The sequence below is a fragment of the Meles meles genome, chromosome 12 (assembly GCF_922984935.1).
Source record: "Meles meles chromosome 12, mMelMel3.1 paternal haplotype, whole genome shotgun sequence".
In the NCBI taxonomy this organism is placed as follows: domain Eukaryota; kingdom Metazoa; phylum Chordata; class Mammalia; order Carnivora; family Mustelidae; genus Meles; species Meles meles.
The window spans coordinates 65,821,034-65,848,285 of NC_060077.1; the positions used below are offsets into that span (position 1 = coordinate 65,821,034).

The 27,252-nt window shown below is 36.4% G+C and overlaps 1 protein-coding gene across 3 annotated transcripts in view; it reads right to left on the minus strand.

Moving 5' to 3' along the window:
• Positions 1-27,252, minus strand: part of RIT2 (Ras like without CAAX 2) — a 402,595-nt gene that overhangs the window by 321,214 nt on the left and 54,129 nt on the right. Inside the window, exon 1 of one of the 3 annotated variants that reach the window (XM_046025214.1) lies at positions 20,500-20,576. The exons of the other annotated variants lie outside the window; for them this stretch is intronic. Coding sequence (XP_045881170.1) covers positions 20,500-20,509 — 10 coding nt within the window. The 5' untranslated portion in view covers positions 20,510-20,576. Of the gene's footprint in view, positions 1-20,499; positions 20,577-27,252 lie in introns of those variants that run through there. 3 annotated transcript variants of the gene reach the window in all.

Consider the following 27,252-nt stretch of genomic DNA (forward strand, 5'->3'; position numbering starts at 1 on the left):
AACCTGACCTAGTGAAAAAAGAATTTCTGTTTACACTTTGATAGTGTTTACTTCCTGTCTTTGCATTGACAAGGGAAGTCTCCATATGAAAGTATTACTCAATTTGACAATTTAGGGCAAATTTTTGAAATACAAATGAGCATTTCTTACAGGGGGCTTTAGGAGTTAGAATATTTCAGGTAAACAAACTGAAGGCAACATGTTTATTAAGTAGATATCAAGGAGAATTTGGAAAACATTGTTCATGAGGTTTTTTTTTTAAATTTTATTTATTTATTTGACAGACGGAGATTACATGTAGGCAGAGAGGCAGGCAGAGAGAGAGGAGGAAGCAGGCTCCCCACTGAGCGGGGAGACCAATGTGGGGATCAATCCCAGGACCCTGGAATCATGAGCTGAGCTGAAAGCAGAGGCTTTAACCCCTGAGCCACCCAGGCGCCCCTGTTTGTGAGTTTTAAAAAGAGCATTCTCCTCTGTCTCTTAACTGTTCAGCTGGTTTACTCTCAGAAGGAATACAGAGGTTGGTTGGAGGCCTGGCCTCCCAGTGAACACTTGGTGTGACTAGTTAATCGACTAAACTTCAAAGATAGCTCAGACGTGGTAACTTTAGAACTAAAATGAGGAGATTCTCCACTCTACTCAAGGCAAAGAGTTACAAGCCTATTCACTATGTGGCAAGGCCCTCATATTCATCTTACGATAATCAGTTATCTAGGATAAAATCTTGAAGATGTCGTTGGGCATTTCCCCTCTCATATCTTCCATCTAGTCTCCATGAATTTTCATTTTACTTCCAAAATATCTTCCAAATACGTCCTAATTCTTTCTGATATTATTGTAGTTTAGAATCTTACATTTTTTTTTAAGATTTTATTTATTTATTTATTTGACAGAGAGAGAGAGAGAGATCATAAGTAGGCAGAGAGAGAGGAGGAAGCAGGCTCCCTGCCGAGCAGAGAGCCCGATGCGGGGCTCGATCCCAGGACCCTGAGATCATGACCTGAGCCGAAGGCAGCGGCTTAATCCACTGAGCCACCCAAGCGCCCCTAGAATCTTACATTTTAAAGCCCTATTGCCATAGATTCAAAATCGATTTCTCTGTAGCTATTTCCTCTACCTTCCATTAATCTTCATAGTGACACCAGAGTCGTCTTTAAAAAAAAAAAAAAACAACTGGTAATTCATATGTCAGCAAATACTAGGATTAAGAGTAATGTGGTCCTTCATGGCCCATCAGGCTTGACTTCCACCACTGTCCAACCAGCTGCGCTGTGTTCTCAGACTTACGAAAGGAAGGACTTTCCCCCTGTGAGCATGCCTTTAGCCTGTGTCCTACCACGGCCTTCACCTTCTCCTTCATTTTTATATCATACTAACAAAGGCTCTCCTTGACCATACTTTCATCAGGCTCCTCTGAAGCCTCCTTCTAAACCAGGCCATGACCTTCAGGCACCCATGTTCATCTCTGCTTTGCCAAGTTTTAGTGGCAGTCCTACTAAGTCAGTTTGGAGAAAATTCTCCACATTTGATATATGGTCACCCTTGATATCTGATCAAGTTCCTCATCTCCAACCCCCATGATTACTTTGACCTACCTTCAGCAAGAATCTTATTAAGTTTATTCAACCAGAATCCCCCTTACCCTTTTAGTGATTTTCCATATACTGACCCCCAACTCGCTGCTTGGCTATACATTTCCACTTGTCCCTGTATTTGGAGTTGAGCCCCGTTCTAGATTGAGGGAGTTCTCTTTACCCTATTGCAGTATTTCCTGAGTAAAATCTATTTTTACCACTTTACTGCCTTGCTCTGCTTTTCTTTAACAATGTTAATAATATCTCCACTCAAATGTCATACTATTCCATTGACACATTCAAATTCTTCAATGAGCAGGAGCCAGTACATGATAGTCCTAGAAGTTCCCAAAAAGCATTAGAAAACACTGTTTATAACTAGGGGCTGGGTTAATTTCTATAAACCTAGGAAAGAATTACGAAGGTGAAGAAGTTTGGAACAAATTTCAGGAAGAATATATAAGCATTTTAGGAATTGATAGATGTATTTGATACAACACTTGAGAATCACAAAACCAGTATCAGAAATAAATGAACCAAAGATTTACTTCTTACAAGTATTTATAAGAATACCTAGCATATATTTAGATGATGGCATTTGTGCTTTCATGGAAAGCTGCTGCTTATTGTATAATTGAAAAAGCCCTTCAATTCTCAAATCTTCTGACCTGCCACTGAGACAGAACCAAAGAAGAGGGAGCCAGCTGAGCTTTATTCCAGACTTCAAAGGGTAATTTTAGAAAGATTGATTTGTAAAAGTTTCTTTTGTGTTTTACAAAGTGGATCCCTGATGGGATATCTAAGAGCCAGTTCCCCTTTGCGGAGATGATATGTGAAACAAACAATTTTTGAAAAATCTCTCCTAAATGCACGTCAAATTCAATGTTGAAGATAACTAATCTGCTAAATACCTATCGATTGTACTGGGGACTAAATTCTATTTATTTTATGATATATAGGTTTACATACAGGTTTACATCCTTCAAGTCTGAGGATTCTCTTTATTTTGCCAAAGAACTATTCTGTCAGAAATTCAATAATAGCTCCCCTTTCTCTTCAGTGGTTTTATTGTATTGACTTAATAATACCTGAATTCATTGGTTTTTAAGTGTCTAATGAAAGTGAAGGTCTATGTCTCCTTCCCAAAATACAAATTCCTATACACATATGTACACAATATTGAGAGATATTGTCCTAGTAAATAACCATAAATGTCAATAATCAGTCTTTTGCTTAAAAAGAAGACAACCATAAAAATTGTGATTAAAGAGCATCTGAGAATCCCAACCTCTCAAATCTGCCTCTTGAGAATTCCTAATATTCAGCATAGATATCCATTTCTTACTAAGCATTTTTGTTTGTCTGTTTTTTAAGTATTCCTTGGGGAGTAGTATATAAAATTCCTAACCTTGAGTGTGAACCAGTTTGATGGATCAGTTAACAAAATTAACCTGGCAATCATGAACAAATTATAGTCCATTTATTCAGGAAGACATAGGAAAGGAGGGCAAGATATTACTAGAAATAAATTTCACAAATATTATCCTAGACTTATTCTGTCTGTGGCTTTCCTGTTCTGTAAAAGATAACAAGAGTCATTTTAGAAAACTTTGAAGAGGAGCAATCTCACATTTTCCATACATTTTAGAAAAGCTCTACACCAACAAATTCAGAACATTTTTCATGGTTTACCAAAAAAACTGTAGTATTTCAGTAATGAGAGAGGTTTGTTGAGCTTTTTTTCGGGGGGAGGTGATATAATGTATATATGTATTTGAAATAGTTAAGGAATGTTCTACAAAGTACTGAAACTCTGGATTATATAAGGATGGGTCTATTGAATTCAGAGATCCAGTCAGAGTCCAAATCCTTGCCAGTACACTGTTAGCAGTTCTTGTCTCAGAGACAGTATTACTGAGCTCAGCAGTAGGCTGTGGATATTAGCCAGGGATAAGAATGCTGAGGAAGAAATGAGAAGGGATGATGGGAGGCAAGTAAAAATATTGGTTGGATCCCATTAGGTATCTTAGAGACCTTGATCCAAATAGACTTGTGTGTATGAATCAGGTAAATACTGATATTGGACCACAGAATCTCTGTATCAAAGGGAGCCATTAGGGTATTTATTATTTGTTTTTATGAAGGCTATTGATTTGTATTTGCTAATTTTCAACTCTCTACCTTCCTAAACTATTTTATTATTTGAGCTATTTTTATTATGACATTTTAGGAGTTTCTACCATATCATCTGCAAATAGAAACAGTTTGCAATTTTTCTTTCATAAATTTTCTTGTTAATACTCATTGGTTAATTCATCCATCCATGACAGTATTAAATAACAGTACAGGCAGGGATCATCTTTGACTTTTTTCTTGATCTCAGTGGGAATAACTTTTATTTTCACAGTATTAATATTGTGCTATATTACATATTTCATCATATTATGGAAATAGTGATTGATTTCTGCTTTCTTGAAATTAATAAGGAATCAGAATTGTATTTCTTCAAAAGTTTTTTCAGTACAAGATAAATAATCATATGATTTTTCTCCTGAAAACCATTAATGTGGTAACATTTTGAGGGGGAATAACTTATTTTAATAGCCATCCAAATATTAAACTAATTTTGCATCCAGGATGCAAATAGACCAAGTCTATTTGGTCATGATGTCTTATTTTTCTTAATGTGGTATTAGAGTCTGCCAGTAAGTTGTTTAGGATTTTCAGGTTATTATCAATAAGTAATGTTTGTTTTCTTTGTTGGGTTATCTCTATCTGGATCAGTATCAATCTTATGTTTCCATTATAAAATAATTTGGGAGATTTTCATTCACTTTCTATGCTCCAAAACAGTTAATATAGCATTGGAACTGTTTGTTTTTTAAAGGTTTATTAGAATCTCCTGTGAAATCATCTGGGCCAGCTGTCTTTCTAATAGAGGTATTTCCTTGATAAACTTTCTCTATTCTGTGCCTATTTATTTGTTCAAGTTTTCTAACACTCCTGGGGACAGTTTGAGGAAACTGTATTATCCTAAGAACTTATCCATCTAGATTTTCAGTTTCCTTTGTATTAGTAGCAATTTCTGCCTTATAATTTTTTGTTTGCTATCTGCATTATTTATTTGCTTAAATTAGTTATTAGTTTGTCTATTTTGTTGATTTTTTCAGAAAATTTTAATGTTTATTTCATTGTGATTACTGTTATTAATAATGTCCATTGACTTTCTTTAATTTCCTTTGTTGCTTTTGTCTGTATTATTTCCCTGCTGTGTTTCTTTGGTTTACTTTTTTTGTTAACTCAGTTCATTTATTTTTATTCTTTTAATTTTGTTGGTAAACTTTTTGTAGATATGACTTATCCTCTGATCTCTACTTTCTATCCCCTACATAGTTTGTTATTACTTTTAGGAAATTTATGATTTTTATTTGTATTTTTCCTTTTTGTGTATGAGTTGATAAGTAGAAAGCTCTTTTCAATTTCCAGCTGGAGATATTTTTGTTTATTTTATTTTTAATTTCAGTTTTATTGACTTGTAATCAGAAATTATTATTTCTAATAACTCCATTTTATGTAATTGCTAATATTTTTGGTGTCTTAATATATAATTAATGTGTTTAGTAAAACAAATTATAACGATAAGAAGGTAGTATTTGATATATGCAACAATAAGATTTACTTTATTATTTTTAACTGTTTTATATTCTTATATTCTGTCCACTGCTCTGTCTTTTGTTAAGAAAGGTGTTTATGCTCACAAATTACAGATAATTGTGGTCTTATTTGGTGTATAAGTATTGTTATCCAGTAATATCTTTGTTGTGGTTTGTGGTTTTTATTATTAAAGAGAGTCTTTCCTCATCACATGTAATTATCTTTGTCTTTTTTGTTTGATACCAACATTGTAATCACTGCTTTATTTTTAATTTGCTTAGTTTATCTTTGCCAAGGCTTTTGCTTTTAAATCATTGTACTTTAAGTGGTCTACTGTATACTACGTAGTGTTGGATATTGTTCAAGAGCCAATTTGGAAATTGTTTTCTTTTACTAGGCAAGTTTAGTTTATTCACACTAACCTACTCTTATGTTCTTCCATGTTTTTGCATAGCCTGATAGCTCATTTCATTTTAGCACCAAGTAATTTTCCATTGTCTGGATATATCACAGTTTACTTATTTATTCACCTACTAAAGGACATCTTCATTGCTTCCAAATTTTGGTAATTATGAACAAAGCTACTATAGACATCATTTGCATGTTTTTACGTGGCTATAAGTTTTCAACTCCTTTGGGTAGATACCAAGGAGTATGATTGCTAGATATGTTTATATCAGATGTGTTTGAGTTTTCTAAGAAACTGCCAAACTGTCTTCCAAAGTGTCTGTACCACATTGCATTCCCACCAAAAATGAATGCAAGTTCATTTATTTGAACTTTAGCTCTACATCTTTGGCAGCATTTGGTATCATCAATATTCTTTTTTTTTTAAGATTTTATTTATTTATTTGACAGACAGAGATCACAAATAGATGGAGAGACGGGCAGAGAGAGGGAGAAGCAGGCTCCCTGCTGAGCAGAGAGCCTGATACGGGGCTTGATCTCAGGACCCTGGGATCATGACCTGAGCTGAAGGCAGAGGCTTTAACACACTGAGCCACCCAGGCGCCCCGGTATCATCAATATTCTTGATTCGACTATTCTAATTGTTGTCTAGTGGTGCTTTGTTGTTTCAAGTCATATCTCCCTGATGATGTACCATGTGGCATATATTTTTATATGCTTTTCTGCCATATATATCTTTTCTTCAGCAAGGTGTCTGTTAAGGTCTGTAGCCATTTTTAATCATGTTTTTGTTTGTTTTCCTATTGCTGAATTTTATGAGTTCTTTGTGTATTTTGAATAGCAGTCTTTTTTTTAGAGAGAGAGAGAGAGCACACAAGTGGGGGTTGGAGAGAGGGGTAGAGGGAGAGAGAGAGAAGGAGAATTTTAAACAGACTCCACACCCAGTGCATAACCCCACACAGGACTCCATCTCAGGACCCTGAGATCATGACCTGAGCCAAAATTAAGAGTCAGATGTTTAACTGATTGAGCCACCCAGGTGCCCCTGAATAAGTCTTTTATCAATGTTTCTTTTGGAAATAGTTTCTCCTAGTCTGTGACTTATCTTCTAATTCTCTTAATATTGTCTTTAGGAGAGCAGAAGTTTTTAATTTTAATAAAGTCCTGCTTATTATTTTTCATCGATTATGCAAAGATATTGTATCTCAAAAGACATTGCCATACCCAATGTCCTCTGTTTTGTTTTATGTTATCATCTAGGAGCTTTATAAGTCTGCATTTTACATTTAGGTCTATGATTCATTTTGAGTTAATTTTTGACCTGTATAAATCTATGTCAAGAATCATTTTTTTGCATGTGAATGTCCAAGTTTTTCCAGCACCATTTATTAAAGAGACTAGCTTTGCTCCATTATGTTATCTTTACTCCTTTGTCAAAGATCTGTTCATTATATTTCTGGGCCTATGAGGCTGAGGTGTATGTCATGAAGGAAAGGAAAGGGATTTTGGTGAACACAGAGTAGTCTCTAGTATATGGGGGAAAGGACCATCAGAAGGAAATGTGAAAATGTCAAATGAAGAAAAATAAAATGTCACCCTTTTCACCCCCAAAAGAATAATCATTCCCTGAAAACTAACTCAGGTCTTAATGTTACTATTTTTCTTACTAATTTCCATGAGGGATGTGTCTACATTTTTTAAAATAAGGCATCTTTATTTAAAGATGAACAGCTCAAGGAATTATTACCAAAAAACCCATCTGTTTAAATTCTTATAAGTTGAAGCAATTTACATGGCAGGAATCTGTATAATTTTATAGATTTAAAAATTTATTCTCTAGCTAAGGGTATATCTGAAATGATGGGCAAAGTTTTTGCTATTATTGTTTTGTTTTGCTTTGTTTTTTCCAGCTCAACTCTGTGGCCATAAAGAAAAAACTGGGCCAAGAGATAGTGATGGGAGGTTTGTCATACTTCTTCCCCTAAAGTCAGTCTGTCTTTCACTGGCTTTATGAAGACAAAGAAAGAGCAGAGTGTATACAGGCAGAGAAGACATTTAAAGATCAGAAAAACTGAATTGTAATCTTAGTCAAAGTAATTAGGGATAGAAATAAAGTATATTTGGTGGATTCATACTCTGTCTTTTTGATTTCTAAAATTATTACAATTAGTGGATGACCTTTGTTAGCAAACAAGATACTTCCCCTCTTCCCCTCCCCCATTGAAATGGACATTTACTTTATATTAAGCCACAGATCAGGAAGCACCTGATGGATTTTGTATCAAGGACCCTTTCCATTACTAGTGGCCAAACCATTAACATATGTTATGTAAATGTAGTGCTTTCCTGGACTTCATAAAATATTCATTAAATACATACAATAAATAATGGGCAATTATATCTTCAATGTTCATACAAAAGCAGTGGTGAGAGATTAAATATAATACTTTTTTAAAAAAACAAATCCACTTTGATTGGACTCCTCTTTTTTTGTATATGTTCTTTATTTAAATGTCTATTTTATTATTCAGATATGCCAATAATTTACTATTTCATTTCAAAGTTAAATTTAAATCAACTGCTTCTTGTTTTGCATAATTCAGCATTGAACCACCAAGTTTACCCACATGAAAAATTTGACAATACTATGTATCACCTTGCTTGGGATGTCAGTGGTATTTGCCCAGAGGCAGAGACTAACAGTTATGAAAAAGGAAGTTTATAAAAAGAAGGGAGTAATTTTCTACAAATTTTTCAAAAGATTACAATATTGCATAAAAATCACACTACTTTGTTATTACTCTCCTCAACTCCCTGACCTCCAGAGGAGTTTAATATTTATGAAGAGTGAACTGAAACTTTGGAGAATAATATAATCTAACTATGCAAAGATAGAGGTTGACAAGTCATGACTTTCCCTTTGGGATATTCAGGCCTGTCAGTGGAGTGGGAAAGATGATGGGATTCTGGTCACTAAGATGTTCTTCCATTTGTCCCTTGGTCTGTTGTGGTACCTTGATATAATTACTTAAACTCTCTGTCATTTTTCTTATCTGCAAAATGAGTGGAAGCAGAAAAGACAACTTAGAAATGCACCCAGATTAAGCATTCTGCAACACCTATTTCTTCCTCTGGTTCTTACTGCCATCATTTGTTCTTTATACATTTAGAATCTCCTTCTGTTATCTCTATTCTAATTCTGTCTTCTACTGAGTCATTCTGTTCCAGGCATACTGGTTTCTTGGGGGTTTTTCAAACTTTTCCAGCCATGACCCTTTCCAGGGAAGTCTTTGCTGGTGCTATTTCTTCTGCTGAAATGTTCTATGCCCAGATAGATTGGCCTGTCTCAGATTATGATTCACATGTGACCTGTCTGGGAGGTATTCTCTCACCAATGAATTTAAATCAAAACCCATTCCTCCTCACTAGAGCTTCCTAGGCTCCCTTCCTGATATCCACTCATTCATTTATTCTATTCAAAAAGTGTCAGACACTGCTTTATATAATGGGCCGCACCCTGCCTTTAGGTGCTTCTGACACAGCATTGAGGAAAATGGCCCCTGCCCTTTAGGATCTTACTTCTAGAAAGTGGGGAATTAGAGAGGGAGACAGAAATAAAAATGCCACACATTTGCATATAGATCAATAGTCTGTTGGATGGTGACAACTATTACTATAGAAAAAAGTAAAATTATTAGAGGATCATTGCTAAAATATAAAGATACATTACATTAAGATGGGTTTGTATGGGAAAAAATTTAATGTGTATACAAATTCCAGGAAGACTAGGAACAATGTCACAGTTTCCACTATTGAAGAACTTATTCATGCAGTTTTTAAAGAGAATCTTTTATGCCTTAATGCATATATTTATAAGAAATGTATCATTATTTAAAACACCATTTTTTAAAATAAGCTTTTAAAAAATCAAAATAAAACAATTTAAATTTAGGATGAAATTATTAGATATCAATCTAAAAATATACAAGTTGAGGGCACATGGGTGGCTCAGTTGGTTAAGCATCCAGCTCTTGATTTCGGCTCAGGAATAGTCTCAGTGTTATAAGATGGAGCCCCATATCCTACTCTGCACTTAGTGGGGAGTCTGTTTGAGATTCGCTCCCTCTCCCTCTGCTCCTCCCCCAGCTTGTGAGATCTAAATAAGTAAACAAAATCATAAAAGAGAAAGGATACAAGTTGTGTACTTAATCTTTCAAAACTCCTTAAAGGAATAATGTAAGAAAAATGTTTTAAAATCTTTGCATTAACTTGAACAAGGTCACAGATCTATCACAGAATAAAGTTGGTTAGACCATAAGATTCACTCCAAAGTCAGACACTTTCTACTGTGCTAACTACTTCTTATTATTTCCTCTCTCTCTCTCTTTTTTTTTTTTAGAGAGAGAGAGGGTGGGGGAGGGGCAAAGAGAGAGGGAGAGAGAGAATCTTAAACAGATCCATGCCCAGCCTAGAGTTCCATGCAAAGCATGTTCTCCTCACCCTGAGATCATGACCTGAACCACCAAGGCACTCCAGTTCCTCTCTCTTAACTGAAAATGTGTGCTCCCTCATGAGTGGGCCATTTGTTGAATAATAGCATGGATATGTGAGAAATACTTATATTTTTGAATGAATAAGTAAGTGAATACGTCTAAAAGTATTTGCTGACTTACAGTTACACTCAGGTGAAAGTGGTTGATATCTCTCTTATTTTCCCACCAGCATTCCCTGTTACAAACATTTTCTAATAATGCATTGAATCAAGGGTTCAGAAACAGCCTCATGAGAAGCCACAGCATGGGTTGTTTCCCAAAGTGGGCAGGCCACCCTGTTGAGTATTTGAATGAGATGAGGTAGTTTTCAACCTGGGATGCTCCCAAACAGGAAAAATAAGATCCTTTTAAAGTCAAGGAAATAGGAGGTAATAACAATAGAGATATATAAGAGGGTCTTCATGGAGTTTGGCAAAGACATCCAAAGATTACTCCTTACTTCTTTGTGTTTTAATACTGAAGAGTTTAAATTGTTGGGTAGACCATAAAGAATACTAAAATTCAGAAATTAGATGAGAGCAATTATCTTCACTCTGATGCCACCATTCTTTTTTAATAATTCATACATCTCTAACAGGAATGGGGCTCTCCTATTCTCTCTAGGGCTACTCAAGTCTCTAAATTTTTACAGAATCAACATTTAGAAAGAGGAACTCAGCAATAGGAGTTTAGTGCCTTCTAAATCAAAAGTAAAATTCAGCATATTGATATCAAAACGCAGGAAGCTCAGTAACCCAGACAAATGCCAAACCTATGCCTGCAAAACCTGGATTTTCTCCAACAATTATTATGGTTCAAAGGTGTACATGTAATATGGGAATGTAATTGTTCATTTAGTTATAAAACATTTATTGTTGTTTGGTATATTTCCCTGTGCCCATACATCTGTGGATATAAGATAAGGATGGTTGAGAGGGAAGAGCTTGAGATCTGGAGATTAAGGGGTAGATTAGAAAATGGCACCATTTGGAGGTGCCTGGGTGGCTCAGTCGTTTAAGTATCTGACTCTTATCTCAGCTCAGGTCTTGATCTCAGGGTCATGAGTTCAAGCCTCATATTGGGCTCCATGCTGGGCATGGAGCCTCCTTGAGAAGAGGAGAGGAGAGGAGAGGAGAGGAGAAGAGAGGAGAGGAGAGGAGAGGAAAGAAGAGGTCATCATTTGGTTGGGGGGAATGGCACTAAACCAGGGAGATGGATGGGAGAGGCCACCCTGCAGTCTCCATCTCCGAGGGTTTTCCCTCTCATGGAGTACTCCCTTTCACGTCGCTTTTTCTTCCTTTCCCCATAAACTCTCTGCCAACAGAGAGAAATGGTGTTTTCCAGGACATTAAAAATTCTATTTATCTTCACTGACTGATTTTCAAGGATGATTGATGGAACACAGAAAGAAGTGATGGATATTAAAACTCAATATTACCAGTCATTCCTTTTTGCTCTATTCTGACAGTTTATTTTGTACTCAATGAAACAAAGAAGAAAAATAGGCATTTTCACCAATCATTTCCCAAGTATTTTATCACTTAGGATAAACCTCATCTCTTTAGGTAAATGAAATACTACTGATGCCCTGCATACATGTACTAATGTAGGTAAATGTATCTTTCTCCCTAACTCTATTTTTAGTATAACAATTAATGGAGACAGTTATTGGAGTCTGATTCATGTGAATGGGTGTTAGTAACTGAAAGTCTTAAAGGGCTCAGATTTTAGAATATAATTGGCTTGTCATGTGTCATGGGAGTTATAATAGATATTAGTATCTAGTCTGTATCCAAATTTATATTCTTATTATTTGCTACAATAAGAATTTACTCTGTTGACACTTTGGTCCTGCAGTCAAAGCATTTCCTGGTGTTTCATCACATTAGTAACTGATAGACATCGTATGTCTTGGGGCTGAAGGGTTTTCTTTCATAGCTTTGGAAGAAGATTCCCAAGGCATAAAACACCTTTGATTTGGAGTACTGTAATATTTGTGTATTTGTTAAGAATGTTTCTTTATTGGATGACTCTTCATCTTATTTCTAGGAATTTTATATACTCTGTAGACCAGGTCATAGGCTACAGATGAAGTTCAGGGCAAGCTACCCCAAAATACGACACGTTGGCATATTGAATATTTTAAAGTGAAGGAACTTGAGAAACAGCAGGTGTAGGAAAAATTCTCAGTTTCCCTTGAAGCAGGTCATAAGACCTTCACATGAAGGCCACTCTCCCAGGCTTGGAGGAAAAGAGCATCCTTATCTCTGAAGAAGTAGGGATGCCGAGAGAAGCTGAACAAACGGGCCTTGGTAAGTATCCGCCCTCCCCCTTTACCACCCTTAGGTCGTACCCTTTGGTCCTCTCACACTTTTTATAACTTTGCACTCTTCTTCGAGCCTATAAAACCACTTCTTCAGGTCTTCATTTTCTTATGAAGACTCCACCATGTAAAACTGAAATAAATTTGTATGCTTTCTTACTTTCTCTTCTCAATCTGTTGTTAGTCCAGTTCACATGGAGCCAGCTCGAGAACCTGAGATGGCTAGAGGAAGAGATTTTTTTTTCTCACCACACTAGTCAGCTGCTTACTTTACCAGAAGAACACTGGCATGCATGGGTTATTTTCACCTGCCCCATTACAACTCCCTTCTTCCTAACTGAAAGTTCCCTTCTAATGCCTTAAATGATTCTAGATTCCAAGACACTCTTCTTAAAATATCATTAGTTTCTATCAGTTTTTATGGTCCTTCACGACAAGATAGATGCTTCAGCTGGGGAGAAAAGCTTTGGAAAACGAAGCCGAGTGGTCCCCTGAATAAAAGGCATACTTTTTCTGTGGCCTCACCCAGATCATCCACGCTAATTACTATAATAAACTTTATTTTTTTAAAAGACTTTATCTATTTATTTGAGGGAGACACACACAGAGAGACAGAAAGAGAGCACACAAGCAGGGAGGGGAGCAGAGAGATAAGAAGACTCCCACTAAGCAGAGGGCACAACGTGAGGCTCAATCCCAGGACCAGGAGATCATGACCTGAGCTGAAGTCAGATGCTTAACTGATTGAGTCACCCAGGCACCACTGTAATAATCTTTATAACACTACACTTTGTTTCTTTTTCTTTTTTTCTTTTTACAAATAATGCTATATACTTTTAAGGACATTCCTTGGTTTATACAGTATTTCAAACTATATGCTCCTTCTCACAGCATATATGAAATGACATAAATTTAAAAGTAAAGGCTAATAGACCAGGTATCCAAAGGAAGAGTTAGGGCAATAATGACAGGATGGAATGAAGGAAGAAACCCAGAAATCTGAAAAGTAACAGAGTGATGCAAAAGTCTTATAATTTTAGTTAGAATAATCAATTTTTACAGTTACAAAAGCATAGAATGAGCTGGACATGGTACAACATCTGTTCAAATGAAAAATGACATGGAGGTTAGGATTAGGTCTACATAATTATGACTCCAGATAAAATTTAAAGGAGATGCACAGTTTAGGGCAGATTGTGACTACATTATTAAATCTCAACATATTGTCAGTTGGTTCTTTATACTAGATTTGTTATGGTGACATGAACAAATCCACTGGCTGGATACAGCACTCTTGCAGCCTCTGTGAGAAACATGCTTCCAGCCCAATACAGCTCTGGAATGCAGTCTGCCTGTAATGGGGCAGGTGCTGACTCAGTTTACAGAACTGAATCGTGCTTATTCTGTCTAGGACAGTGGTTCTCAAAGTGTAGTCAGATAACTCTGAGAGATCTGAGAGGCCTTTTCACAAAGTTAATTAAGTTCTATGTCTTCCACCTTCAAATCTGTATAAAACTGGATTTCTTTCCTAAACAATATACTGCAGCATATTGAACAGAGAAGTAGGCAGGGGACGCCAACTGTCTTTTAAGCTAGGTATCTTCAGAGATTTTAACGTATGTAAAATAAAGTCATTCTCAACTTATTTGTTGTTTTGGAAAATGTAGATATAAAATGTTTTTTCTTTGGGCCCCTGGGTGGCTCAGTCAGTTAGGCATCTGACTTCATCTCAGGGCCTGAGCTCAGCCCCACATCAGACTCTGCTCAGAGGGGAGTCTGCTTCTCCCCCTCACTCTCCCTCTGTGCTCTCTCACTCTCAAATAAATAAATAAATAAAGTCTTTTAAATATGCTTTTTCTTGCAATATATTTTAAAATTAATATTTATTATAACTTTTTAATTAATTGATTCAGTTTTATAAAATTTTAGTTTATAATATGGTATATAGCAATAGAAATAACCCATATAATCAAAAGTTTTGGGGACCCTCAATAATTGTCAATGAAATATATTTAAGACAAAAAGGTTTGAGTACCATTGATCTAGAGTAAAACCTCAGCCCTGGTTAAATAAAGACAGGTGAAAAGAACAATGATTATTCATACATCAAATAGTAACATTTTAAAAGCCTATAATTAAAGATAAAACAAAGGGCAGCCTGCTTGTCAAGATACTTAACTATAACTCCAGGTCTCTGTTTTTCTTCTTTTCCATTTCCTTTTTTCTACCTTCTCTTCTCTATGTCTCTGTGTCATATATTCATGGCTATTGTGCTGATGTGTTTTCCTTTCTTGTTTTCATCTTTCCCTTTCCCCTCACTTTGTCTCCCTTCCCCCACACACCTGTTTGTCCTTGTTCCTGTCTTTCTTTTTTCCCAAAACTGCTGCCAAAAGTAGACTTCACCACTTCTACAAATGCACGTAATATCAAATTATGGAATTAAAAATAAATGCTTTGTTTAATAAATAAAGTTTTAGTATATTTCTATAACATCTCTCCCTCTACCCTTCCCTGAGGATAGCTAAAATTAAAATTTTGGTGATATTTCTGAAAACAAAACAAAACAAAAAAAAACCACCAAAAACTAAATTTCTAATTTATATTTCAGTGTAATTGTTGAGCTTTTCTACAGAAACATTTCTTGAAAAAACATAAAGAGAAAATAAGCATTTATTTATTTATTTACTCACTTACTTACTTATAAGAGGGAGATAGGTGGAGGAGGGTGAGGAGGAGCTATGGGAGACGGAGAAAGAATCGCAAGCAGGCTCCATATCCAGTGCAAAGCCGGACGTGGGCCTGGATCTCACAACCTTGAGATCATGACCTGAGCTGAAATCAAGAATCCGATACTCAAACAACTGAGCCACCCAGGTGCCCTGAGAAAATAACTATTTAAAAGTATGTAATTATTCGGGCGCCTGGGTGGCTCAGTGGGTTAAGCCGCTGCCTTTGGCTCAGGTCATGATCTCAGGGTCGTGGGATCGAGTCCCGCATCAGGCTCTCTGCTCAGCGGGGAGCCTGCTTCCCTCTCTCTCTCTCTGCCTGCCTCTCTGTCTACTTGTGATCTCTCTATCTGTCAAATAAATAAATAAATAATAAAATCTTTAAAAAAAGTATGTAATTATTTATGAAATGGGAAGTGAGGAGGTCGTATGAGAATAATAATTTATATATATAAAAAAAGGAAGAAATTACTATGACAAAGTCTAACGCCATGGGCTTATTATGTATCAAGATTTGGTTTTAAAGTCTTCTTCTGGAATGATTTTTATGATTTCTCCTAGAGAGAAGGGACATGTCAAGGAGAAACACTGCAGTGGGTTATGGCTAGAAAATTTGAGGCAATTTAATGACAGATGTTAAATTTGAAGTTTGTTTTCGCTTTGTATTGAAATTCCATTCTGTCCTTCCTTTCCTTCACTGAAACTATGTTACACACAGAATGCTGAGGCATTCAACTGTTTAGACACGTCCTGGGATGGAAGTTGGCTGGTTATGGATGGCGGCAGCCTTAGGAATTGACAGTGAAACCGGAAGCATGCAAGACCAGGGAAGGGCTTCTGAGGGAGGTTGACCCAGGGAAATTTACACCACCATTGGCATCACCAGAGGATCTGGTGTTCCAGCAGTGTGTTGCACTGGGGCTTGAACCATGAAACTGAGAGATTTTCTGACTTCGAACCCAGTTATTTTAACTACCATTGTATTAGATTATCAGTGTCATCTTCACCTAGATGTCAAGTTAGAGTCAAACCTAATTGAGATCAGGGACAAGGATCCTGTTTTTCTTTTGTAACCATATTGTAACCATTACCAAACATGATACTAAATGTAGTAGGTATTCAGTAAAGACTGATGACTGATTTGCCACTGATAATAAATGAATTCATCAGATTGAGACCAATATTTCGAAGAGTTGGGTGATTAGATTAGGTTGTAAGACTACTCTCAACTCTCACTCTGGTGAAATAGTTAAGGAAATAAGTATTAGAGGATTAAGACATTTTTTGGATTTGAGTCTTGACTTTGGTACTTACATGTTAGTGTCTATGAGTCAGGAAATTCTTCTGTTTCTCAGTTGTCTCATTTATAAAGTGGGATTAATAATAATATGTATAATGGGTTGTCATAAAAATGTAAGTAATGCATAAAAAGAACTTTAACTAGTGAGTAGGCAGTCCTAAGCCCTCCGTGACCATTCTTTATAAAGATTTTTAGAACTCTTTTATTTGGAATAATTTATATGATTTCTCTTTTCTAATATTGCATTGTGATCTCAGGGTCAAATTAGCTAGAATATGATGTTTTTGTAAACCATGACTCACATATGTTCATATGATGTTATCCCATCTGTTTGAAATGTAACATTTCAATCAACTGGTATTTTGCTTTTATGAGCACACTGTTTGATAGTCCTTGTATTATCCTGGGAATGCCAGTTGTTCATTTATTTTTTTGTTGAATTAATGAGTTAGTAGAGAAGAGAACATAATCAATGTACTGGTTTCTAAAGTTGTTTCCACCATATTATACTAAAATGAAAGGAATTGTGTACGCTTAGAATATGCATGTTGCTTACGTGATTAGGGTTGTTTTCTGTTATTTTCTCTTCTTGGTATATAAATTGCAGCACTATTAATATAGCATCCTACTCTCTGGAGCAGAAGTTAGGTGAATTATGAAGAAATAACCAGCAAACCAGCATTGATATTCATGATGAGAATGAGCACTGGCATGTGAAATCTCAAAGACAGGCTGTACTTCTCTTTATAAACAATGACACAGTAAGACTACCTGGAAGTTGTCCAGGGTTTGATAGAAAGATCATTGAGCAATGGTGTCAAGAGAGCTGAGTTCTCACAATGGCTAATGCTAGCTCATTAACTTAATACAGACAAATCACAGTAACAGCTCTAGTTCAATTTCCTTACTGCTAATCCACAAGGGCTGTCCTAGATATATTACTAATTTTTAGTCTTCTTTTATTTAACAAACAGTTGCACTACATTTAGGCACTCTGTTAAGTTTTGGGGCAGGAAGTTGAAATAGGTAAACCCTGTCTTCAAGGAACTCAGAGCAGAGATCAGGACACTAAAATGTTGTAATAATCACAGGTTCTTATTTAGGCAAAGAGGAGAGAAATACAATCTAATTTCAGAAATGAGTAATTACTTTCTGAATGGGAGGGGACTTCCCTTGAATGGGGAATATGTGTTAATAATGTGCTTAGAGTGCGACTAGTGGAGACTTCCAGGCGAAGGAAACAGTGTGCTCAGGAGTCCCAAAGGCTCAGGCAACATGTTATACTTAGGAATTTCTTTTTTCTCTTTTTTTTTTTTTTTTTAAGATTTTGCTTATTTGTCAGAGATTGAGAGAGCACAAGCAAGCAAGTGGGCAGGCAGAGGCAGAGAGAGAGAAGCAGTCTCCCCTTGAGCAAGGAGTCCGATGTAGGACTCGATCCCATGACCTTTGATCATGACCTGAGTGAAGGCAGCGGCTTACCCAACTGAGCCACCAAATATCCCTACATTTTGGAATTTCTAGTAATTCAGATGGAGCCCAGGGTATGGAAGGGAGAGATGGAGAATAGAGAGCGAAGCCCAGGTCATATCACCAAGGGCCTTTATGCCATGCCAAACATTAGAAAGCAATGGGTAATCATGAAATGATTTCTTTAGAGGGATGTGACATATACGGAATTGCATATTGAAAACAAAACCCGGGGCACCTGGGTGGCTCAGTGGGTTAAAGCCTCTGACTTCAGCTCATGTCATGATCCCAGGGTCCTGGGATCGAGCCCTGCGTTGGGCTTTCTGCTCAGTGGGGAGCCTGCTCCCCCCTCTCTCTGCCTGCCTCTCTGCCTGCTTGTGATCTCTGTCAAATAAATAAATAAAATCTTAAAAAAAAAAAAGAAAACAAAACCCAGGCCAAAAATGAAGCAAAAATACAAAATGGCCTTACTGGGTGCAGTGATACCTGTTACGAAACTGCTGTAGGAAAGCTAGGCAAGAAAACACGAAGGCTTGATGCAAGACTCCAGCAGCAGAGGCAGAAGGGGAGGAATAGAATTGATAAATATAGGAAGATAACTTGCTGGAATTTGAGACAGATTAAATTTATGAGATGTGAAAGATGTTTATTTTTCTAGGTGTATCAGGTGGTACCCTTTCCTGGGAGGTCAGAGGAATGGGAAAAGATCAAAAAAGAGGATGAATTTTCATATAGGTTAGGTTCAGTTTAAGGTTCTTTTGCATTCATAATGGAAGACATCCATCAAAAAATTAGATATGAGTCTAGAAATCAAATGATCCCTCAAATGTCTTTTCAAATAATATTATAACTCAATTTACCAAAAAACTTAACTTAGAAAAAAATTTTAGTGTTAATTATATGCTAGTCACTAGTCTAAATATGAATAATTGAACAAATGTCATTTAAGTATTTGTTATGTGTATTGTTCTTGCTTTGAAATAGCTCATTAACTCAAAGGGTTATGAGACTTCTCTAATAATTAACCCACAAAATAGGAACTCAGAAATGTAAAAGAAATGTTCGATTTTTAAGTCTTTAACGTATTTTAGGAGAGCCCTCAGTCACCATTACCCAGATGAAATCATTTTCAAACTAGAGCTTCCTTTGAACTTCCTTTGTTTCCTCCCCACTCTTTCCTTATTTTTCTATGTGGGATTTTGGATGATCACAACACTACTCATACCTTTATGACCTAGAGATGGACAGGGGACTTGGGGCTCTACCAAAGTTTTACAAAGTATTGCAGAAAATAGCCTCCTGAATGATAAGACTCCTAGCATGAATTCGTCCTATGCTTTTTCTCCTTTCGCTGCCATTGTCCTTCTGTTCAACAATAGCTAATAAATAACAATCATGTCCTTTTTCCTTCTTACTATGCCAACCTTTAATTATTGCATTAACTTTTATTACATATATAATTAAAAAGTTAAATAGTACTATTGATATATGTGAAAAAGATATGAACCTAAATCATGACAGAAATATGGATGCACTAAGACATTTAATTAGGGTCGCATAAAGAATGAAGAGCTCTGTATAGGAGTGATTTATTAATTGGACTTATTTGTTTCTATTACAATGTCCATGGTGATTCATACGATAGAAAATCTAATTTGAAAACACATGATAATATTTCCAAACTCGAACTTCCTGAATCATCCATGGGATATATTGTATAATCCCCCATCTTAGACTCTCATTGCATATTGAATTCCAAACTCCCTGGTTTGATGCTCAAAAATCCTTGCTAATGTGATAGACTGAATTTGAACGTAAAACTGTGGAGTCCATACCTGTGATTTGGCTCCAGCAATGTCACTATTGTGCCTGCTCCCTTCTCTGTCTAAACTCAACAAAGTTTAGCTCAGTTTTTCTTATACTCTGAGAGCTCCCCTGATCCTTCCAATCTTCAATGATTCTAAATACCTTAAGCATTTATTCTCTGTCTCCTTTCCCACTTTCTTCATTTACTCATATCTGTTTTCCCAAGTAGCCTATGAAGGAGAGAAAGGGTGGAGCAAGTGGCTTTAGGAGTGAACAGAAGATAAGTTACACCCTGTTTGTTAGTTGCAGACACACTGCATGATTTCTCAACTCTCAGTAGTACAATTAGGTAGATATTAGTATTCGTGGAGAATTAAATGAGACCCAGAGAGGTTCAAATAACTTGCCAACACCCCCTCATTTTTCAGTGGGGAGCTGGATTTGAATCCAGTGCTTCCTGGCATATTCTTCCTCCTCTTACCCATGGCCGGAGTGTAGTGGGTATGGGCTTCGAAGTCAGGGCACTAACAATGATGCTGTTCCCTAACTGTGTAGACTAACTTACTAAATACTTGTTGTGTTCTCTGTCAAGGATTTCACACACCTTATTACAGGTAGGATTGTGAGCAAAATCCCTAAGCTGTGGTATTAAAATTATCCTCACATCATGAATAAGGACATTGAGGCACTGGGAGATTGGGTAACTTACCCAAGGTCATGGAATGGGAGCCACAACTGGACTTGAATCCCAGGCAGTCTGAGCACACTCTCAATCACTCTGTTCATCACTGTGCATCTATGGAAAACCACCTTAACTTATTTAAACAGCAAAAGGGTCTTTATGTATAAAATGGATCTAGAATTGTTTGAGGATTAGAGGGGTCATAGGAAAAAACTAAGCTTAATAACTCACACAGAGTAGTGAGAGATATAATATTTGTTGCTGTCTTCATTATTTGATGGAAGGATGAGAGGGGGACAGCAATTCAATCTTTTTATCTCATTCTTTTTATCAAAAAGTAGTCCTATATATATAGTTACTGCCTCCTAAATACTTGTTGATTTTTTAAATTTAATATTAATTTATTTTAATATATTAAGTTAAATTAATTTAATTTAATATATTAGCTGTTTTGAAAGATGGTGAGGAGAAAAAAGGGTGTTATCAAGTATTGACAGATATATTTGTATAGTACTAAACTATTTTAGGTTTAAACCATTGTAAATAATCGAGCCCTGTTTTATGCTATTGTATAGAAAGGAGCTTCTTGTGGGAGAAATTTCCTGATTGGATCTGACATCTATTTAATAGAAGAAACCATCAATATAATCTACTTCAGAATCTGAGTACATGCTTTACTCATATTTGTCTGTAATACAGCAATTTAAATGTATTTTGGACTTTGTTCCCTCATTTTCTATCATTACTCTGTTTATGAAACTCTGATATTTAGAAGTGCCCTCAGCAGACCTCCTGACATGCATCAGTATGTGGAACTCTCTTTGCAATTCTATACCAAGAGAGGAAAACTATGGTCATCTCTTTATTGAAAGTTAGTTTTACTGTGTCCCCACCTCCAAATTCTAGCCAGTCTCCATCTAAATATCTGTCCATGATGGCAAGTATGGCAAGGTTAGAGTATGCAGCTAGGTCAGTATTCAAATATGCCCCCTGGAGAAAAATGGATGACATGATGGTAGAAAGGAAAATTACATCACCCAGTTAAGGACACAGAGAATTCCAGGATGAGATCCAAAAGTGTCCCTTTGAGGCAATTTATAAATGCATTACAAATAAGATTAGAAAGATTGCTGTATCTCAGAAAGAAGGCTAATTTCTAACTCCTGGGAGCTAAATTGGATGATGTCAAGTAATATGTTTAAAAAGAAAAAAAAGGTACACAGATCTTCCTCAACTTGTGATGGTGTTACAGTCTGATAACCCATTGAAAGTTGTAAAGATAAATTGAAAGTGTATTTAATACATCTAACCTACTAACCACCATAGTTTAGCCTAACCTACCTTAAAAGTGCTCGGAACACTTAAACACTAACCTGCAGATGAGCAGAACCATCTAACACAAAACTTATTTTGTAATAAAATTGCTGACTATCTCATGTAATTTATTAAGTATTGTACTGAAAGTGAAAAAAACAGAATGGCTGTGCGGGTAGAGAATGGTTGTAAGTGTATAGATTTTTTTAACCTTTGTGAGTGCCTGACTCTCTGGAAGCTGTGGTTTGCTGCCTGTGTCCAGTATCACTGTGGTATCATACTATATATCGCTAGTCCAGGAAAAGATCCAAATTCCAAATTCAAAGTACAGTTTCTACTGAATGGGTATCACTTTGGTATATTGTAAAGTCAAAAATCGTAAATCAGACCATCATAAGTCAAGGACAATCTGTAATAAAAAAAAAAAAAAGGAGGTCCATATGGAATCAAGAAAATTAATTGAAGAGTAATCACATGCCAGAGCTCCAATAAAGTCTAAGGAGATATAAATGATATCGGGAAAATGAATATTTTAATCATCAGGAGGACAGACTCCTCAAATAACTTGGGTAAAATTTTCCACAGTCCTCTCCAATTTCTTATACTCCGTTTTAATTTTTAAAAACTCTTTGCTTTCCCATTGCGTTTTCTTGGTATCTTGATGCTAGAAAGACTTCCAGGAATAACAGAAAATATGTTTCTGGTCATTTGAAAAGGAATAACTCTCATTGTAAATTAGCTATTCTGGTTCTTAAATTATTCTTTATTTTATAAAAAAAATCTGATTAGAGTGAATTAGTCTAAGGATTTATTAATCCCATTGTGTACTCACAAAGTTTGTTTTAAAATCTGAAAAACAAAGAAGATCTTGATTCTGTAGAGACGCTCCCATGGCGATATTTGTGGCTTTCAACCTGCTATTTTTCATCTGCTCTCCGGTTATCAAATCTAGCTGTGCATTGAATTCACCTTGGTTCCTGTTAAATGCATCAATTAATGGGTACCCCTCCAGACCCGTGGACTCAGCTGATATATTATTATTGTAAAAATTGCTTCACCTGATTCTGATGGTGTTTGCTGTGCCTTGTTTATAAGAAAAGGACAGCTCGATAAATTGGGATAGCTTCTCAATTGTTCATGCAAATAAACTCAAAAAATAGAAAGACATAGCATCTTCTCCTGATGGAGAAAAGCTGGGCAAGCAACATAATTCCCTTTGTATGGAGCCCATCCAGAGCCATGTCCTTTGGCAGTGCTTGATGGATGCCTGATGACCAAAGCAGTGATGAAATGGCACTAAGAAAGGAAGACAGAAATTATGTGGGTCTTGACAGCTCTGTGTCAGAGGCTGAATTAGAAGCAGATAAGTTAAGTTAGTCTCTGAACTTCAAGTGTATCTACCTCAAAGTCAGAACACGGTTCTTCAAGTTCTCCAGAAAAGAATAAAAAAATGATTAAGGATTACTTAGTAACTAAGTAGTTACTAAGGGAAATACCCCCCCCCCCAAAAATATATATATATAGGGTATTTCCCTTAGTAACTACTTAAAGTTACAAACAGAAAATGGTTCTTCATTGTGTCTGAGGAAAATGATGTAATTTAAAATATAGCACAAAGTGAAAGTCCAGTTCTCACACGGAATAGATAACTTTGTCTAGTAACAGGTGCTAGGACTGATTTCGAGGTTTTGTGCAAGTTCTTGGCTTTGGAGGGAAGTATTTGCATAATAAGGAACATAAAAGCTCAAACTATGGGAAACTATGGGTCTACTAAGCAAAGATATAAGTGCAGAGAAGGAAAACAAATGAGTCAGGGTCAGGCAGATACTGTAGGTGTTGGCAAACAGGTCTTTAAAGATTACGGCTTAGTGCTATCAACCTAAACATTAGGATCTGTTTAGGTGAATTCTGTACTTAGCCCTCAGCTGTTTTCTGAATTGAACTGGCTTCCTTGAGGTATGTTCATGTAGAGGTAGTGTCCTGTCCTGTTTGCAAAAGTCGGAATGATACGAGGTCATTCTCAATATCCTGTCTGCCTCTGCTCACAGCGGATGCTCAGAAACTGGCCGTTAGTATCACACCTACAGAAGCCCAAGCTGACCGGGAGTGTCTTGCACGATGATATACTGAATGGTTCAAGTAGTACTTACACTTTTAAAATTCCTGGGAAAGATCAAGTCCAGGATGCTAAAGGATGACTCCAGCTCTCGGGAAAGCTAAGCCATAACCGCAAAACCCATCAATACCCCAGCACACCGAATGTGAAAACCAACAAAAGTAATATTCCTCCCAAGACTGTGCAGACACTGTCATCAAAGTTAATAAACATTTATTGCAAAAGATTATTGGGAAGCTTCCCAGAGCTGTTTTCTCCCAGGGAAATATGTACTTACAGAAGCTGTGGTTTAAAGGCAACTCAATCCCCCATCATAGTTTAGGTTGAGAAATGACCACTAGGGGACAGTGTAAGCGGTAGCACTAAGAAACAAGGAGTTGGCGCTTGACAGCCATTTTATTACACTTTGAACATATTGAAGTAATAAATCAGGAAGGTAGTAAAGAATTTGGATTTTTGAACCCCTCCACTTGGGAACTTGAACCCTGTGGAGTCTCAGAAGATGGACTGTATGAACATGTGTGACTTGCTCTGGCATCAGTAAGGACCTCTGCCATCACGGGTCCCCTAGGCCTCGCCAGGAGGAATGACCCGGACAGTAACTTTTCACTGAACAAAACTGTTCACAGTCTTTGAGTTACCTTCAGCAAACAAAGCAAACTCCTTCTTTCCTTATTCTTGCCTTCTAACACTAAATGTCAAAATAAACTTTTATTTAAATATATGCATGGTGTTTTGCTTTTCCGTGGTCTGAATTCAGGAAGAAAGAGGAAAGCAAGCAAGCAAGAAAGAAAGGAAATAAGCAACAAAGAAAGTTCTTTGTTCTTGTTTTTATGATGTAGGTTAGATAAGCAAGTTTAACCATCCCAGAATGTTATATAAATGTAGGGTGCCAGTGAATAATATTTCTGGATATAGTACATTGTGTTATCTATTTATTAAGGCAGGGAGGAACACTAACAGAATGAAATGCTTATTCATATTTGTTTTATCCTGATTTCTTTTTTTTTTCCTCTTCTTGTCCCTTAATATATTGTTCTAATCAGCAGACCTATTTTCTGCCTTCTTTGATACCACGATCTTACTTATTGTTTCAGTTAAATCACAGAAGGCTCTAGCCCTTGGCTTCCCCAATGTGAAGCACTATATATAAAATGAGTTACTGCAAATAAGACAAGGCCAGTGCCATAAACCTGTCAACCTCATCTCCAGGATTTTCTTTCCAAATAACACCACACACTTTCTTGATATTACCTCGCATTGAAAAAGGGCAAGCCTCTATTAAAGTTAGGCATTTATGAATCTCATGTTTCAACACATTCTCAGTAATGTAAAAGATATGGGAGTATTAAGCATGGATCATTTTGAGTGGCTTTTGGTGGGGATTCATCACGTGTGTGTGCATTAAACCCTTCCCTCGCAACGGTTTCAATGTTTAGTTAGTGTGAACAGCAAAAGGCATTTTAGTTTGGGTTTAAGATTTGGTGATAGCATTCTTCAATTTGCCACACTCCATCCAAGAACATCAAATAATCATGGAGCAGCAGATGTTGATATTTTCTCTAGCAATGGAGCTAACCTCCAAAGGATTGACACTTCCTTTTTTGTATATCATCTAAAGCAGGGCCAGATGCAGCAAATAGCTTTGGCCAAGAAATTAAAATTAGATCAGAAGCCAAATATCCTTAGGAAGATTTTGTGTGTCCTGCTGTGCAACATACAATACAATATTGGACTTTTTGGATCTCTATTAGAAGAAGCAACACACAATGAACAAACAAAACTAATTGGAACCGTATCGGGAAGATTTTCTTTTTAGCATGGCATCTGGTCAGTTTATTATATCTAAGTAAAAGTGGTAATTAAAATGAAAAAAAAAAAGAAGAAGAAGAAGAAGTGGCCAAGTACTTAGAAGCCAAGTACCTCACTGCCATGCTTGATGGTTTAGAATCATAGGCCGGCTCTAACTCTGTTTATAGTCACAGTGAGACATTTATATATATGTGAATATACATATTAGATAAAAATAACTCCTTGAATATACAGTGACCCAAAAATTACTTTTGGATTTACAGAAGGAGGAGTCAAATATGTGGCTAACATGAGAGGCTCAGCTGTGAATTATGACTCAGAAATTAAGATTCTACATTACCCTGCTATTCAAACAGTGGTTTGACTTTTGGAGTCTTCAGGGACCTTGTTAGAAATGCAGACAATCCCAGATTAGATCACATTTTAACAAGATCCCTGGGTGATCTGTATGGACATTGAAGTGTGAATGCCCTTCTCAATTACACTAAGAATATGTTGTGTGTCTGTGTTTGTGTATGTGAGTGTGTATGATACATACAGAAGAATCACACTGTCATTGAAAATCAGTTTATGAAAATCAGTTTTTCAATATACTCAAGTCTTGAGCCCATAACTAACACTGTTTCCTGTCTTCTGCAGCTCAGAAATCACCCCGATACTCAACATGGTTTCCCATCCCTACTGACCTCACACCGAGGACAGTTTTTACACGGGCTGTAATCTTGAGGAATGAGGGAATAAAAAATCCTGTATATTTTTCCAACGAAGATGCCATGACATTTTTTTAAGATAATAAGAATAACTGCTAATATTTATTGAGTACATACAATGTGCAAACTTGCCTCATGAGGATTTCAGATGTTTCATCTTATTTATGCTCCTAATGACATGATGACATGGGTACGATTATTCCCGTTTTATAGATGTCGATAGTGAGTTTCAAAACCTTTAAGTGAATTCCCCAAGATCAAGCAGGGAGCATGTGGAAGAGTCTACTCATACTCATATTCACAATAGCCATTCAACATAAGCACCGTGTTAGTCTCATTCTGAGCCACGCCACCAAATTACAAGGATTTCAGACTGGTTCAAGCCTCAGCCATATCAGGATTTAATACAAACTATCACAGACTAGATATACATCTGAAGTCTGACTAAGAAGGCACCACAAGGTTAGAAACAAGAAGAAAAACAGAATTGAGTCCACTGTCCTCTCATCTTACCTAAATCATTTCAATTTTTATTCCTGTATGGGGATTTTTTTAAACTGATACACAGCTATTTCAACTCTTTGTGAACTTCTCTGAAAACTCATTAGACTCAAATCACTTGGACTACTTACTTGCTTGAATTGCTCTATTGCCACGAGACGTGTCATTTCTCTAGCTATACTGTGAGCTTCTTATGGGACCACGCATACCTGTGTTTCTTATCCCAAAGAGTGGGTGGCACTGTGTCCTGCCTTTAGTGTTTAACACGTTTATAGAATAAATGACTAGTAAGCTCTGGACAACCATTGATTTTAAGAAATGCCTTAG